The sequence below is a fragment of the Euleptes europaea genome, chromosome 3 (assembly GCF_029931775.1).
Source record: "Euleptes europaea isolate rEulEur1 chromosome 3, rEulEur1.hap1, whole genome shotgun sequence".
NCBI classification, from domain to species: Eukaryota; Metazoa; Chordata; class Lepidosauria; order Squamata; family Sphaerodactylidae; genus Euleptes; species Euleptes europaea.
In genome coordinates this window covers 118,377,305-118,394,436 of record NC_079314.1, presented here as the reverse complement: position 1 = coordinate 118,394,436, position 17,132 = coordinate 118,377,305, and the positions used below count along the sequence as shown (strand labels likewise).

Genomic DNA, 17,132 nt, shown 5'->3' with positions numbered 1-17,132 from the left:
GAGAAAGACAAGGAAAAAACGGAAGTGTGCTTGGCCTCAGGGGTTTGCTTCCACCCAAGGACACAGACAATATTACACACGTGTGTGTGTGTGTGTGTGTGTAAAGTGCCGTCAAGTCGTACATGACTTATGGCGACTCCTTATGGGTTTTCAGTGCAAGAGACGAACAGAGGTGGTTTGCCAGCGCCTTCCTCTGCACAGCAACCCTGGTATTCCTTGGTGGTCTCCCATCCCAATACTAACCAGGGCTGACATTCTGTACTCATACAAGGACATAATATACACCAGGCTAGTTAGCAGAGATTTTGCTGTGCTCTTTGCCACGTTCGCCTTCAGGAGCCACTGTGCCTGTGGAGAAGGAGGAGAGTCAATTAGACAAAAGCAGACACCTCACCTGTCAGATCCACCTACCCAGCCCCCTCGGCAGAAGGATGACAGGTCTGGAGTAATAGAGGTGTCTCGGAGCCTCCGACGGGAACAGGAACCAGAAAGCCGGTGCTCTGCAAATTAAACTGTCATTTCATCCCAGACGGCGTTCGGGGCCAGATATCTTGAAGCGCTTCACAAGGGCTGCTTCTGTCTTCCTGTCAGCTGGCCACAGAAGGGGCCCTGGGCTGTGACAGAGAGAGGTGTTGGGCAAGGGGGAAAGACCCAGAGGGATGGCAGCGGCGAAAGGAAGAGACTGAGACACCACGGCAGGAGTCTGTCTCCAGTTGACCAAACACCTCATATCCCGCCCTGCAGTTTCGAATGCTTTTATACTCAGTCGCTCAAGGGAATCGCTGATGCAGCAGGAGAGAGGAAACAACTGGTACGGCCTCCTCCTAGTTTCCAGTATGGCATGGCTGCGCCGTTGTATGTGGAGAACAGAATGGCACGCATGGGGAGATGGCATTTATTTATTTCTTAAACAGCAGAATCATAGAATCACAGAGTTGGAAGGGACCACCAGGGTCATCTAGTCCAACCCCCTGCACAATGCAGGAAATTCACAACTACCTCCCCCCGAGTGATCCCTACTCCATGCCCAGAAGATGGTAAAAAAAATACCTCCAGGATTTCTGGCCGATCTGGCCTGGAGGAAAATTGCTTCCTGCCCCAAAATGGCAATCAGCATTACCCTGGGCATGCAAGAAAGGGCCAGGAGAGCCAAACATTGATGCAAACCTTTCTGCCCTCCCTCTCATGATCTGCCTAAGTTCACAGAATCAGCATTGCTGTCAGATGGCCATCTAGCCTCTGCTTAAAAACCTTCAAGGAAGGAGAACCCACCACCTCTTGAGGAAGCCTGTTCCACTGAGGAACCGCTCTAACTGTCAGAAAGTTCTTCCTGATGTTTAGCCGGAAACTTGATTTAATTTCAACCCGTTGGTTCTGGTCTGACCTTCTGGAGCAACAGAAAATAACTTGGCACCCTCCTCTATATGACAGTCCTTCAAGTACTTGAAGATGGTTATCATATCCCCTCTCAGTCTTCTCCTCTTCAGGCTAAATATACCCAGCTCCTTCAACCTTTCCTCATAGGACTTGGTCTTGTGTTCATGTGAGGGGCTGTGGCTCAGTGGTAGAGCATCTGCTTGGCATGCAGAAGGTCCCAGGTTCAATCCCCGGCATCTCCCTTTAAAGGGAGCAGACAAGTAAGGTAATGTGAAGGACCTCTACCTGAGACTCTGGAGAGCCGCTGAAAGTCTGAGTAGACAGTACTGACTTCGATGGACCAAGGGTCTGATTCAGTATAAGGCAGCTTCATGTGAGACCCTGGAGAGTGGCTGCCAGTCTGAGTAGACAATACTGACCTCGATGGGCCAAGGGTCTGGTTCAGTATAAGGCAGCCTCATGTGTTGATGCTCCATTACAATACCAGGCTGCGCCCATGAGACAAAGAGCTGTGGCATCGTCCACCCTGCTGTGGCAGCGAAATGAAGTTTCCGGATTAGCAGCTGTGACTCCGGGTCATGGCACAGCAGCCAGCCAGCAAGCAAGCCGCAGTTTAAATTTGGCAGCCCTTCAAGCTAATCTGTCACCATGGCTTCCGGAAAAACAGCAAGGAAACCCAACTGGGCTGGCTGTCACAGCCTGACTTGTTCGTCTCCCATGAAAGAACCTAAAAATGCTCTGGCAGGCAAATCTGTCAGGACATTAAACACCCAGAAGGACCTCGGGCTGCTCACAACAGGTCAGCAAATCCAGGCTGGGCTCTGGCAGGGAATCCTCCGCTTCTCCCTTAGCGCTATCATGATTCAGTTTTAATTGGGTGCGATGCCAGCGTGGGGTAGTGGTTAAGAGCGGTGGACTTTAATTTGGAGAACCGGGTTTGATTCCCCACTTCTCCCTGTGAAGCCTGCTGGGTGACCTTGGGCCAGTCACTGTTTTCGCTGAACTCTCTCAGCCTCACCTACCTCACCAGGTGTCTGTTGTGGGGAGGGGAAGGGAAGGAGATTGTAAGCCAGTTTGATTCTCCTTAAAAGGGAGAAAGTTGGCATATAAAATCCAACCCCCCCTCCTCCTCCTCCTCCTCCAGCATGGTGTACTGGCTAAGAGCAGTGGTTTGGAGCGGTGGACTCTAATCTGGACAACCGGGTTTGATTCCCCACTCCTCCACATGAGCGGCGGAGGCTAATCTGGTGAACCAGGCTGGTTTCCCCACTCCTACACACGAAGCCAGCTGGGTGGCCTTGAGCCAGTCACAACTCTCTTAGAGCTCTCTCAGCCCCACCTACCTCACAGGGTGTCTGTTGTGGGGAGGGGAAAGGAAGGTGATTGTAAGCCGGTTTGATTCTTCCTTAAGTGGTAGAGAAAGTCGGCATATAAAAACCATCTCTTCTCCTTCTTCGTCTTCTTGTCCAGCTCAGCAGCAAAACAAGAGCAGAATATTTATGGAGAGCACAGATTCCTTTCTGCGGGCTCCTCTGGGGGATGAGAAATCCATCTTCCCGGTGCCTAGAACTCCGTTCCAGCTGTTCCCAGGCCCGACTCCCTCATGCCACAAACTAACTTCCAGCCATTCATCAGCCGGATGAGCAGTCGAGCTGGGAAACTTTTAACTAGCTTGGAGGAAACTGGGACTGATCTCGGGAGGATGTTCTTTCTGCTGGCTTACTGGCACGGCTCAGCTCAGCTGCGTTCTGCTCAGCTGCCGGTATCGATACCCCTCCCAGTGCCCCCGTTGGAGGGTTTTAATTCGCGGCACAGACTCCTTTCTTCTGGAAACAAATCTGTGCGGCAAGATCCCAATGCGGCCTGTTGACTCCTCTTTGCCTGGCCTGGAAATGCACGTTTAAACATTTATGCAGATATCGGTCCCAGAACAAGCCATGGCACAACCGGGCAGACAACCAACTGTCCTACTTGGCAGGCTGGCCGGTCACGAGGAAGGTTGACCAACGACCATGGCAGGAGCTAAGAGCCAAGCAGGAAGTAGGCTGGGAGGGACACTGAATTCACTCATCATATTTTGTGATGTCGCCACATGAGCCTGCCTGATACTGGATCAGGCATTGGGCATAGTTTTGAGTACTATGAGACCCTGGAACGTTGCAGCCTGTCTGAGTAGACAATCCTGACTTTGATGGACCAAGGGTCTGATTCAGCATAAGGCAGCTTCATGTGTTCAAGAAGAAAGCAAAATAATCCTTCAAGATCTCAGGCTTCTCAACCAGCATCACTTCCATATTGTTTGGGTTCCGTTTCCTTTTCATATGGGTCAGATCAAGGCGATGGTGGGGGGCTCTCAGCAGCCACACGTGCCGAAGGTAGCCCATCTCCCGACTGATGGCAGCTTCCGTTCCTGTCCTCCCTTTGCTGCGGCAGCCAGAATTTCCTTGGCAGTTCCCGCCTTCTCTGCCTCTCTCTTTGCGATACCAACTTCCACTTCTTGTGCCGCAAGAGATGGGGCTGCCGCGCGCAGCAGGTGGCCGCGGCCCCACCGACTCGGCACCTGTCAGCTATTTTGGCTCCTTCTCCTCTCTGCCTCCCTAATTATAAAATCGCGGATGGCTTTGGTGATAGGGTGTGTGCTTTTTTGTACGTGTGTCTGTGTGTGCGCGCGCTCGCAAAATGTCAAATTGAAGAAATTAAAAATGTAAATGACGGAGTCTAATTAACCAGTTGACAGCAGAGCACAGCTGCCGGTGACAGTGACTGATTACCTTCCGCAAATCTTGTCCTCTAAGGCCTGCCATAGTGGGTGGGGGAGGGAGGGCATCCAAAATAGCAACCGCCTTAAAGAGACAGTGCCCGGTGTGCAAACCCTGGTGCCGGGGTGGTATTCTGGCAGGGTCACTTAAGTTCACGGGGAGGCATCCCTCGATCTAGACCGGAATAGCATTGCCAACTTCCAGGTGTGAGCTGGAGATCTCCTGCTGTTACAACTGATCTCCAGCCAATAGAGATCAGTTCAGGTGGAGAAAATGGCCACTTTGGCAATTGGACTCTATGGCATTGAAGTCATATGGGGAGGGGCTGTGGCTCAGTGGTAGAGCATCTGCTTGGCATGCAGAAGGTCCCAGGTTCAATCCCTGGCGTCTCCAGTTAACGGGACTAGGCAAGTAGGTGATGTGAAAGACCCCTGCCTGAGAGCCGCTACCAGTCTGAGTAGACAATACTGACTTTCATAGAATCATAGAGTTGGAAGGGACCAGCAGGGTCATCTAATCCAACCCCCTGCACAATGCAGGAAATTAACAACTACCTCCCCCCCCCCACATCTCCAGTGACCCCAACCCTCCCCTCGCCATGCAGGATCCCACAATCAAAGCACCCCCGACAGATGGACATCCAGCCTCTGCTTAAAGACCTCCAAGGACTGGGACTCCACCACCCTCCGAGGCAGCGCATTTCACCACTGAACCGCCCTCACCGTCAGAAAGTTCTTCCTAATGGTTAGGTGGAATCGCTTTTCTCTTAGTTTAAATTTATTACTCCATGTCCTAGTCTCTGGAGCAACAGAGAACAAGCTAGTTCCCTCATCAACATGACATCCCTTCAAATATTTAAACATGGCTATCATGTCACCCCTCAACCTTCTCTTCTCCAAACTAAACAAACCCAACTCCCTAAGTCTCTCCTCATAGGGCATGGATTTCAGACCTTTGACCATTCTGGTCGCCTTCCTCTGGACACGCTCCAACTTGTCGACATCCTTCTTAAATTGTGGAGCCCAAAACTGGACACAGTATTCCAAGTGCGGTCTGACCAATGCAGAATACAATGGTAGTATTACTTCCCTAGATCCAGACACAATACTCCTGTTGATGCAGCCCAGAATTGCATTGGCCTTCTTAGCCGCCATATCATTTTGATGGACCAAGGGACTGATTCAGCATAAGGCAGCTTCATGTGTTCATGTGTTCAAGTCCCTCCTCTCCCCAGACCCCTCCCTCCTCAGGCTCCCTCCCGCCAGTGGCGAAGATGGACCTGGCAACCCTAGACTGAAAGCATCTCCTAGCAGTCACTTGTGGGGGGCCAGAGAAGCTGCAACCAGTGTGTAAATCCTGCTATGTGGAGCAAGCAGAGCAAAAGGCCAGGCTCCATGTTTTTATAACCAGGCTCAGTCAATCCAGAGTGATCTGGAAGTACAGCTCTAGAATACAGATATCAATTTCCCTGGAGCAAATGGCTGCTTTGGAGGGTGAACTCTTTGGCATTATACCCCACTGAGGTCTAGGGTTGCCAACCTCCAGGTTTTACAACTGATCTGCAGCCGATAGAGATCAGTTCCCCTGGAGAAAATGGCCACTTTGGCAATTGGACTCGATGGCATTGAAGTCCCTCCCCTCTTCAAACCCCGTCCTCCTCAGGCTCCACCCCAAAAACCTCCTGCTGGTGGCGAAGAGGAACCTGGCAACTGGGTGACCTTGGGCTAGTCACAGTTCTCTCCGAACTCCCTCAGCCCCACCTACCTCACAAGGTGTCTGTTGTGGGACTGGGGAGGCGATTGTAAGCCAGTTTGAGTCTCTTTAAAAGGTAGAGAAAAAGCAGGACATAAAAACCAACTCTTCTTCTTCTCCTTTCTTCATTCAAAGAGCGCACACACACAGACATACAAGGGAGGGAAGGAACTCACCAATCCTTACTGGAACTGAGGAGGGGAAAAAATTTCTGGGAATTCATGATCTCTGACTGTAACACTTCACAACTGGAAATACAGTTGCTAACTGACAAGTGAAGCCTGGAGAACTCTTGGAATTACAACTGATCTCCAGATGTCAGAGCTCAGTTCCCCTGGAGAAAATGGTTCCTTTGGAGGATGGGCTGTATGGTCCTGTGCCCCACTGAACTCTCTCCCCTCCTTAAAACCCACCATCCTCAGGCCCAACCCCCCTCCCAAAAATCTCCAAGAATTTCCCAGCCTGGAGTTTGCATTCTGGAAAACATAGCAAGGGGGCTCTTGCTGCTGCTTTCAAGACAAAGGAAGGGTTAACGTGTGACTTCCTGAGATTACAGGAAGAATCGTGTGTGTGTGTGTGTGTGGGTTAAGATTTGGGATTTCTGATGATCAGTTTTCCCATGTAGAAGATGAACATGCAGGTAAGAATTACTCCAGACAGCCGCTGGGAGTGTGTCTGAACTCATCATGCCTTTTGATCCCTCCAGGTACTACTCGGATATCGGCAAGATGCCGGCTATCAGCGACCAGGACATGAACGCCTACCTGGCTGAGCAGTCCCGCATGCACATGAACGAATTCAACACCATGAGCGCGCTCTCCGAGATCTACTCCTACGTGGGCAAGTACAGTGAAGAGGTGAGTCTGAACGGGGTCAGTGGGGCTAGCATGATTGCCTCTGGTTTAGGGATGCTAGACCCCCGCCAGGGGGGTGGATCCCCTGCTTTGCAGCCCCTCCCGCCCCAGCGCCGTTCTGCTAGGCCTCTGTCCCCAGCAACACGGCGATGTCGCTTCCGGCGCTCGTCAGAAGTGACGGTGACGTCATAAAATCCTAGAGTTGGAAGGGGCCATACAGGCCATCTAGTCCAACCACCTGCTTTATGCCGGATAATCCTAGAGCATCCCTGACAAGTGCTTGTCCAGCTTCTGATTGAAGACTGCCAGTGAGGGGGAGCTCACCACCTCCCTAGGTAGCCGATTCCACTGTCAAACAACTCTTACTGTAAAAAAAATGAAAATCCTGATATTCAGCCAGTACCTTTCTGCCCACAATAGAAACCCATTATTGCAAGTCCTATCTGCTGCTGTCATCAGATACAGCTCCCTGTCCTCCTCTAAGTGACAGCCCTTCAAATACTTAAAGAGAAGGGAGGGGCTGTGGCTCAGTTTGTAGAGCATCTGCTTAGCATGCAAAAGGTCCCAGGTTCAATCCCTGGCATCTCCAGTTAAAGGGGCTAGGCAAGTAGGTGATGTGAAAGACCTCTACCCGAGACCCTGGAGTGCCGCTGCCGGTCTTAGACAATACTGACTTTGATGGACCAAGGGTCTGATTCAGTAGAAGGCAGCTTCATGTGTTCGTGTCCCCCCTCAACCACCTGTTCTCCAGACTAAACATTCCCAACTCCCTCAGCCTTTCCTCGTAAGGCTTGGTCTCCAGGCCCCTGGTCATCATTGCTCTCCTCTGCTCCCACTCCGTTTTGTCCACATCCTTTTTGAAGTGAGGCCTCCAGAACTGCACACACTGCTCCAGGTGCAGCCTGACCAATGTGGTATACAGGAGGAGTATGACATCTTGTGATTTGGATGTTACACCTCTATTGATACACCCCAAGATCGCATTAGCTTTTTTGTTTCTGCATCACACTGGTTGCTCATATTTAACTTATGGTCCACCCGTACCCCAAGGTCTTGTTCACGCACAGTGCTACCCGCATAGCGTTTCTGGCAATTTTGGCTCTTGCCATCTGCCCGTTTTAACCACAGTACTTATAACCCTGAAGATAGGTCTTCTGGACCAATACTTCCTTAGTAGTCAGTTATGTACAGCACCAGAGCCAGTGTGGTGTAGTGGTTAGGAGTGGTGGACTCTAATCTGGAGAACTGAGTTTGATTCCCCACTCCTCTGCATGAGTGGCAGACTCTAATCTGGTGAACCGGGTTGGTTCCCCACTCCTACACATGAAGGGTGACCTTGGACTAGTCACAGTTCTCTCTGAACTCCCTCAGCCCCCACGAGGTGTCTGTTGTGGGGAGAGGAAGGGAAGGAGTTTGTAAGCTGGCTAGTCACAGTTCTCTCCGAACTCCCTCAGCCCCACCTACCTCACAAGGTGTCTGATGTGGAGAAGGGAAGGGAAGGAGTTTGTCAGCCATTCTGATTCTCCTTAAAAGTAAAGTCAACATATAAAAATCAACTCTTCTTCTTCCTTGTACACTAGTTTGGAGCTCAGTGGGGTTAATAGCATGTATATCTCTAGCTGGATGGAGAATTGCATGTACAAATGGTGACAGAGTGTGTGATTCTCCAACTCGATCCAACATCCTGGACCCTTTTTTAAGAAGCTGGAATCCGCCCATCATGGTCAGCCCTTTGGGGATGGGCTGCATTCAGCCTTTTCCCTGCTAAGCAGACTGGGCATGCGTAGCCTTGGACACACTGCCCAAACCCTCTTGGATCCCAGTCTCTAATATTGTTTATGCTCAGCCAGTCATCGATGTCTTCTTTTTCATTTGCCGTGACCCGTCACTCTCTCCCGCCCTTCCTTCACAGATCCTCGGGGCCCTCGATCAAGACGACCAGGCCGGCAAGCAGAAACTGGCCTACAAACTTGAACAAGTTATAACCCTCATGAGCATAGAGAGCTGAGAACCGCCCTACCAGGGGACTCCCTGGGAGGGATGGAAAGAATGAAAGAAAAAAAAACCAAGCCGTGCCTCAGTCCAGAACATCCTCTTTACCAAGTGCAAGTTTCTGATCGGCCTCCGAGCTGAGTCACCTGGACCGTTCTCGACTCCTCTCTGGCTCGCTTGCCGAACCTGTGGACAAGCAACAAGGACTCGAGGGGTGTCTCGCGTGGAGGAATCTCGAAACGTGGAGACGGAGATCCCTCCTTCACCAACCCCCTTCCTGCCTTCCTCCTGACATATCACCGTACCCTCCGTTAACCGACAGAGGGGACCGTTGCCGGTTCGCCTCGGTCACGCTGCTTTAATGGCCCTCCTCGGGCTTGGAGCCCCAGAGCGGGAACAAACTCAGTGTTATTTTGGAAGCTGCACCAAGGGCGGGACCGGCTCTTGGGCCTCTGGGAATCCCGCCGGAGTGGGAACGAACTTGTCTCTCTTTTTTCCCACCCAGTTGCACGGCCCTTGTCCTCTCGGGGAGGGTCGGGTGTCTTGCCCCCTGGGACCATCACTGCAAGTGGGGGCCTTCTTATCCTGTGAACTATCTATGGTGTCAGGTACTCTCATGGGATTGGGTGGAGGGGGACAAGAGGCTGTCCTTCCCCTTTCCCCGCCCCCCCTCCCATTTTCATAAGGGTTTTTTGGTTAACGAATCAGCATCCTCCTCAGTCTGTCCCCATTGACTGCATAACGAAAAGACAACCACCTTTTTCTTTCATCGGCAGCCAGCCCTGTTTCTTCCCCATCCGCTCTGAGGAAGCTGTTTCTCTTCAAAGCTCAACCTGAGAGGAAGGGTTGCCATCTCCTGGTTGGGAAATTCCTGGTGATTTGGGAAAGGGGAGGGTTTGCAAAGGGGAGGGACTTCGGTAGGGCATAACACCATAGACTCCACCCTCAAAGCGGCCATTTTATTCAATGGAACTGATCTTGGTCGTCTGGAGATCTGTTGTAATTCTGGGAGCTCTCCAGGCCCTACCTGGAGATTGGCAACCCTACTAGGAGGGCACGTGCTGTCAACCTAAGCTGCAGCCACCAGCAGCCTCTCCCTGATCTCTTTTTTAAGAGGCCCAGACTGCCTCTTATAGGGTCTTCTGTCTAATCCGCATCAGCTGCAGAGCACAAAAATCGAAGGGGTTTTTCATTCGATTCACACTACAGGGTGAAGCCAGAACCAGCATTAGAGAGGTTAGAAGCACCGACCTGAGCCGGGATGGGGGCTAAGAAAAGGGCGTCCTGCCAACCCAACGCGTTCCTTCCTCAGTTGCAACAACTCACCTGAATGGATGTTAGAATATGGTGGGCAGGGGAGTTTACGGCATGTTATGACTGGCTCCGGAAAGCTCGGGGTGTCCCTTTCCCCCCATGAAACTGCCATTGGGATTGGAATGGTTTGCATTGACTTTAATGGGAAAAGGAAACATGCTGTCCCTCTTGATACCTCTTGGACTTAAGAAAACATGGAACCTTTTGGCTGGCCTCCACCCCCAAAGTGGAAAACAAAAACTAAATTTTGCTACCTGTTTTCAGATTCAGATTTATTTATAGAGCATAAGCCAGTAAAACACATGTGTCGTTTATACAGAAGGTAAAAAATTATAGCCGTTCAACCAAAACATTCCTAATTAAAATTTCCAAATAATTTACAATAGACTAAAATTAACCAAATTATGATTTAATCTAATTGCAATTGCCCAACATTAGGCATCGAACTTTATATGCAGTTGCACAAAATGTGGCTACCTGTTTTGCCATCTGGGCTTTCCCTTCCCAGAGGAGATTCTTAATTCTTCCTTCATCCGAGCTGACTGCGATTTGGCTGAGCAGGGGAATGATTAACTTACAACGAGCTTCCTCGTAGAAGGAGCACCTGAGCAAAACATGCTCTATGAACTCCAGTTCCCGCGTCTTACAAAGGCACACCTATTCTGTTATCGGTAGCTTCTTAAATCTTTTTTTTTAATCCTCCATCAAAATTTTGTGCCCCTGAAATACAATAGTGCATACAGCTGAATGGCTGCAAATCCCAACGCAAAGTTAAAGGTTCATAAGACCATTGAAATCATAATATCTGGCAAATATATGGCGCATTGGATTGTTCGAAGTGCTGCAGATATTGTATCTCGGTCACTCTTATATAATTCGGCAGGTTTTGTAAAATCAGGTTTCTTTCCCCCGTTTGGCAAATAGGAAGCCGACTCAGTTCATGCAGCATCGGGATTTGAATCTGGAATGTCCTGATTCACAATTCAGCCCCTTTAGCCTCCGTGGTACCCTAGATCCGAAATGAGTCATGATACGTAGTCTTGAAAAAAACTGGCATCTTTTCGGATCTAGGGTACCACAGAGGCTAAAGGGACTGAATTGTGAACCAGGACAGTCCAGATTCAAATCCCAATGCTGCATGAACTGAGCTTCCTATTCATGACCAACCTTTTGGCATAGACTTTGAGCCTCTCTGGTCGATTATGCATGGGAGTTTTACCTGAGGTTCGTTGCTTGCTGGACCTAACTTTCCTGTTGGGAGTCTATGCACCAGCAGTCTCCAAGTGAAAATCAAGTCCCCACCACTTGAAATACTGCTTTGTAATTGGCTTACTTTGTAGGGCTTATTGTGAGAGAAAATTCCCCCTCCAAAACCCAGTTGCAGCATAAAGAAGCATTTTAAGAACAAAGAACAAAAAATGGAGCAATCTGAATGGGGGGGGGGGGGAGAAATCCAAGCCTCATTTTTAAAAAGTCTTTCTTCTGCTCAGAAAGAGCTCCCAGGAAGCGGAAAGCATTTGAAACCCCACCTCTTTACACGCTGCTTTGTAACTGGCTGTGAGGGAAAGCAAGCTTCCGTGTCCCGCACTTTGCCTTATGCATAGGGTAGCCAGGTCTCTTAGATTGCCATTGCCCAGTCCATTGCCCAGCTTGGAAGTGGGGTATGCGTGCACACGCAGCTGCATCTACGCAATCGCGTCACTTCCAGTTTACACCTGGAAGTGCTGCATTGCAACGGGGCACGATCGCGTCGGGGCGGCAGCACGCACGCGATCCCTACCTCAGCTCCACCCCAAAAACCTCCCACCAGAGGAGAGGGGGGCAACTCTACTTATGAACGGGGATTTCACCCAGGCTGAGCTCAGGGGAGAGGGACGAATCGGGTTAACAGAGGAACCTGGAATTTATGAGGGTTGGCAGCGAGGTCATCTCTAATGGGAAGGAAAACTCAGGCATAACTCCAAGCAAGCAGAAAAGTTGTCTTCACGGCTGAGACTGTGTGAGTCAAAGCAGAGAAAAGGGCACAATGCCAGAATGCGCACGTGCTCACTCCCACACATGTCAGTGGCATCTAGAGGGTGCCGTGTGGAGAATTCACCACAGGCTAATCTGAGTTTTTTATTTTTTGATGCTGTTGGGTTGCAGACAAACAGCTTTGGATACGTGGGACGGAAGGGCATAGCCATGCTAAAAAAGTGTCGGGCTTCATCATGCGCATAAGGCAAGGGAACAAAAGTTGTTACTATCATGGAAAACGGAAAACATTTTTTATACATGGAGGAAACCAAAGGTTTAGGACAGACGAAGTGTTGCAAGAGACTGATGTGGCAGGTATTTTCATGACTCCCCCCTCCCCAAGACTGCAAAAGAGAAGCTGGTGGAAGGGGATAGCCTGCAATTGTGGGTTCTTGAAGGAGGTTTGTTTGTTTGCACACGTGGGGAGGAGTTTGGAATGGGTGGCTGGGAAGATCCCTAGGGGGAAAGGGATCAGAAAGCAAGTGCGGCCAGCCCTTGAGGGAAGAAACGGGAGGAAACTGAGACATAGCATGTTTCTGGTTAAAGAGGTTTGAAAAAAACTTGGATCGTTTTAGGTTTTCACTTTTGCGTTTGCTGGTACAGACTTAATCGACTTTTTTTAAAATTTGAAACTCAAACACCTCGAAAGAACGAACGGAACATATAAAAAAAAACTTGTTAGAAAAGGGAAGCCATGTGAAAGTCTCTGCCCTGTGTCTTCATTCTCTCCTGAGATTGGGATAAGAATTTTATCTTCGTATCTCACACTTGCTTGAAGGAGTTTTTTAAAAAATTATTATTATCATTTAGTTCTTGTAGGTTATCCAGCTGTGTAACCGTGGTCTTGGTATTTTCTTTCCTGATGTTTCGCCAGCAGCTGTGGCAGGCATCTTCAGAGGAGTAACACTGAAGGACACTGTTACACAGCCCGGATAACCTACAAGAACCAATGAACTCTGACCGTGAAAGCCTTCGACAATATTATCATTTAGATTTATCATTTAGATTTTTTTTTTAAAAAAAAATGTGCCTCAATTGTGACCATAGAATCATAGAGTTGGAAGGGACCACCAGGGTCATTTAGTCCAACCCCCTGCACACTGCAGGAAATTCACAACTACCTCCCCCACACACACCCCAAGTGACCCCTACTCCATGCCCAGAAGATGGTCAAGATGCCATCCCTCTCATCATCTGCCTAAGGCCATAGAATCAGTCTTGCTGACAGATGGCCATCTAGCCTCTGCTTAAAAGCCTCCAGGGAAGGAGAGCTCACCACCTCCCGAGGAAGCCTGTTCCACTGAGGAACCGCTCGAACTTCACCAACTTCACCTGCTGCACATGCAAAGGCCTACAATGTTTAAAAAAAGGGAATCTGGCTGTGAGACTGGCAAGCGGAGAAAATAGGCAGTCCCTCTTCCCTGACACCTCCCTGACACTATCTTCTGGGGATGGAGTAGGGGTCACGGGTTGTGGGGGGAGGTAGTTGTGAATTTCCTGCATTTTGCGGGGGGCTGGACTAGATGACCCTGGTGGTCCCTTCCAACTCTATGATCCTATGATTCTAGATGTCATGTCCATCACAGCAGCCGAGCTGTGTCAGGCCAGTGGTCCATTTAATCCCACATGCTGTTGCCCATAGTGGTCAACCGGAAGTTCTTAGAAGCCTGCAACCACAGCACAGATGCACAATAATTCCCTGTTATGCCCCCCCCCATCAACAGGCATTCAGAGGTATACAGCCACCGAACATGGAGGTTCCATTTAGCTATCATGGCCAATGGGCCCTGAGGAGCCCTAGCTTTCGTGAACTGGTCTAAACTGCTTTTCAAGCTGATCTCACACATCGCCCCACCACTGAAAGCAACCAGGTACTTTTATTCGAGCGCTATTTGTTCAGACATATCATACCCTTCCACCAGTTTGGTAATATTTCCACTTTGAACAGAAGGTCCTTGGTGTGCCCTTTAAAGACAGTATTCCAAGGCGCCACAAAACAGAACGGATCCCGGATTAAGAAGGTTTGGTCTTCGCTTTATCGATGTACGCTTTTCCTCGTTTTTGTTGGGTTTGTTTTCATTTTCGTTTAGAATGACCCCAGTTTCCAAAAGCTAAAAAAGAAGAAGGAACGATTGAAATGATAAAACTGCTTAAAATGGAACCCTGTTCTTACTTGGTAAAGCTTCTGTACCTTTGTTATACTTAATTGTATACCTGTGTATGTAAATATAAGGCATTCCTATTTTGCAGTCCAGAACAAAAAAAAAATTAAAACTATTTGTAATATAGAATAAAGTTTATTAAAAAAGAAATGGAAAAAAAAAGAAGCAGCGGTTTTGTGATTGCTCGAATCTTGCTTGTGAGTGATAAGAGAGGAGACCAAAGCATTCCTTCCGTGAGAATTTAAGGAGAAGAAAGGAAATGCACTTTGGGCCCAATCCACCGGGAAGGGCTGCTACACATGTTTCCTTGAAATTTGAGGCGAGCAGAGTTCCTCTCAGGGCCAGCGTGGTGTAGTGGTTAAGAGCAGCAGACACTAATCTGGAAATCCGGGTTCGATTCCCCACTCCTCCACATGAAGCTTGCTGGGTGACCTTGGGCCGGTCACAGTTCTCTCTGAATTCTCTCAGCCCATACAGAGGCAGACAATGGTACCTCTGAACATCTCTTGCCTTGAAAACCCTACGGGGTCACCATAAGTAAGCTGTGACTTGACGACACATACACATTCCAGACATATGGTTCCAGAATTTGGCTCCGAACTGCATGGTATTTTGCCTTAATTCTGGTTTAACTAAGGTCGTTTATGCCTGGGAGTTTCACCTGAGGTTTTTTGCTCGCTGGACTCACACTTTTCTGTCGGGAATCTATGCACCAGCAGCCTCCAAATTCAAACCAAGTCCCCGCCTCTTTAAATGCTGCTTTGTAATTGGCTTACTTTGTAGAGCTTACTGTGAGAGAAAATCCCCCCCCCAAAAAACCAATTGCCATATAAAAAAGCATTTTAAGAACAAATACAAAAAACAGAGCAATATGAAAGGAAGGGGGGGGGGAGAAATCCAAGCCTCATTTTTAAAAAACCTCTCTTCTGCTCAGAAAGAGCTCCCAGGAAGCATTTGAATCCCTGCCTCTGTTCACACTGCTTTGTAATTGGCTGTGAGCAAAACCAAGCTTGCGTGCCCTGCACTTTGCCTTATGCATGGGGATTCCACCTGGGCTGAGCTCAGGAGAGAGGGAAGAATTGGGTTAACAGAGGAATGAGAAGACCCTTGATTTGTGAGGGCTGGCCGCGAGGTCATCTCTTATGGACAGAAAACACGCATAACTCCAAGGAACAACCGAGCCAGACCGGGGGCAAACATGAGTGAAGTACCCATGCATAAACGACCAAAGAGAATGCCACAAAGTAACACTGGAGCATGGTGTGCAACGGACCGTAGCTTTCTGCGTCTTTCGTTCAGTTGCACAGCCTGCCACGATACCAATTCACATCTAAGACACATTGCTAAAATACTATGTTTTGTTAAAAAGAGGTGTAGTCTTCAGCCATCGGTGCCTGAGACCTGTAGGCATTCCTGTGCACTGGCGACATACCACGTGAAAAGAATTGTGGCACAAGTGTACATAGGCTCACACTCCCAATTGCTCTACTGTCATGTCTTAATGTGCAAATGCCCAGTGTGTGTATGGGGGGGGGGGGGAGATGCAAACAAAACGGAAATAATGGAACATGGTCAATGAGTAAAGGACGCACCACGGCTGCACAGAATTCAGACTGAATCAGCAGAATAAGGTAGGATTCCCTGGATTCTCTCTGGAACCAAGACGGGAACCGAAATCCAATTTGGAAGCTTCCCTAGGATGACTGGGCGCTAAACAAGAGCAATGCTAAATTTGCTGCTGAAGAGCATGTTAATTTTAGCTCGCCCAGGAATGCTGCGCAGTAGATCATGCCCAACGGTATGGTCAGAAAACCAGGGGGCGTTGGCCAAAATATTGGACCTGTAATCTTGGACCAGTTTCTATTCCCTATGCCAGGGGCCCCTAACATGGTGTCCAGGAGGGCCAAGGTGCCCACCAACTCCTTTCCTGGTGCCCCCCCCAAACACTTTAAAATGTGGAGGAGCTTTTGCCCAGCAGGACTTTGGATAAGCAGTGTGTACGCCACAGAGCCAGTGTGGTGTAGTGGTTAAGAGTGGTGGCTTGGAGCGGCGGACTAATCTGGAGAAACCGGTTTGATTCCCCACTCCTCCACGTGAGTGGTGGACTCTAATCTGGAGAACTGGGTTTTATTCCCCACTCCTCTACATGAGCGGCGGGCGCTAATCTGGTGACCTGGGTTTGATTCCCAACTCCTACACATGAAGCCTGTTGGGTGACCTTGGGCAAGTCACATCTCTCTTAGACCTCTCTCAGTCCCACCTACCTCACATAGTGGGGAGGGGAAGAGAAGGTGATTGTAAGCCACTTTGATTCTTCCTTAAGTGGCAGAGAAAGTCGGCATAGAAAAACCAACTCTTCTTCTTTGTCTACGCAAGAAACTATTTTAAAATAATGTGTTCAGTTTAAAAGGAAAAGTATCTCCAAGGGAGGGAGGGGGAAACAAATTTCTAAAAAGGGGAATGTGAGAAGGAAAAAAGGCTTAGAGGCAGAAAAATCATGCAATTGCCTGGGGCTGGGCTCAGGGGAATCCAATATTGCACTAATTATGCCTTGAACACCTGCAAGAAACAGCGGACAAACTAGGGTAGCCTGGAGATCTCCCAGAATTACAACTGATCTCCACATGACAGAGATCAGTTCCCCTGGAGGAAATGGCTGCTTTGGAGGGCGGACTCTTGTGGCCTTATACCCCACTGAGCTCCCTCCCTCAAACCTTGCATTATACCTTGCTGAGGCACCTCCTCGCTAAACCCCACCCTTCCCAGGTTCCACCCCCCAAATCTCCAGCAATTTCCCATCCAGAGTTGGCAACCCTCGGGCTAGTCACCATTCTCTCTGAACTCTCTCAGCCCCACCTGCCTCACAAGGTGTCTGTTGTGGGGCCACTTTGTGTGGCTTACATTCC

At 49.3% G+C, this 17,132-nt stretch overlaps 1 protein-coding gene across 1 annotated transcript in view; it reads left to right on the top strand.

The window, feature by feature from the left end:
* PLXNA4 (plexin A4) overlaps window positions 1-8,920 on the top strand; it is a 587,111-nt gene extending 578,191 nt beyond the window's left edge. Inside the window, exons 31-32 of the mRNA XM_056845760.1 lie at window positions 6,595-6,745; window positions 8,655-8,920. Of these exons, the coding sequence (XP_056701738.1) occupies window positions 6,595-6,745; window positions 8,655-8,750 (247 nt within the window). The 3' untranslated portion in view covers window positions 8,751-8,920. The remainder of the gene's footprint in view (window positions 1-6,594; window positions 6,746-8,654) is intronic.
* Window positions 8,921-17,132: the final 8,212 nt, after the last annotated feature.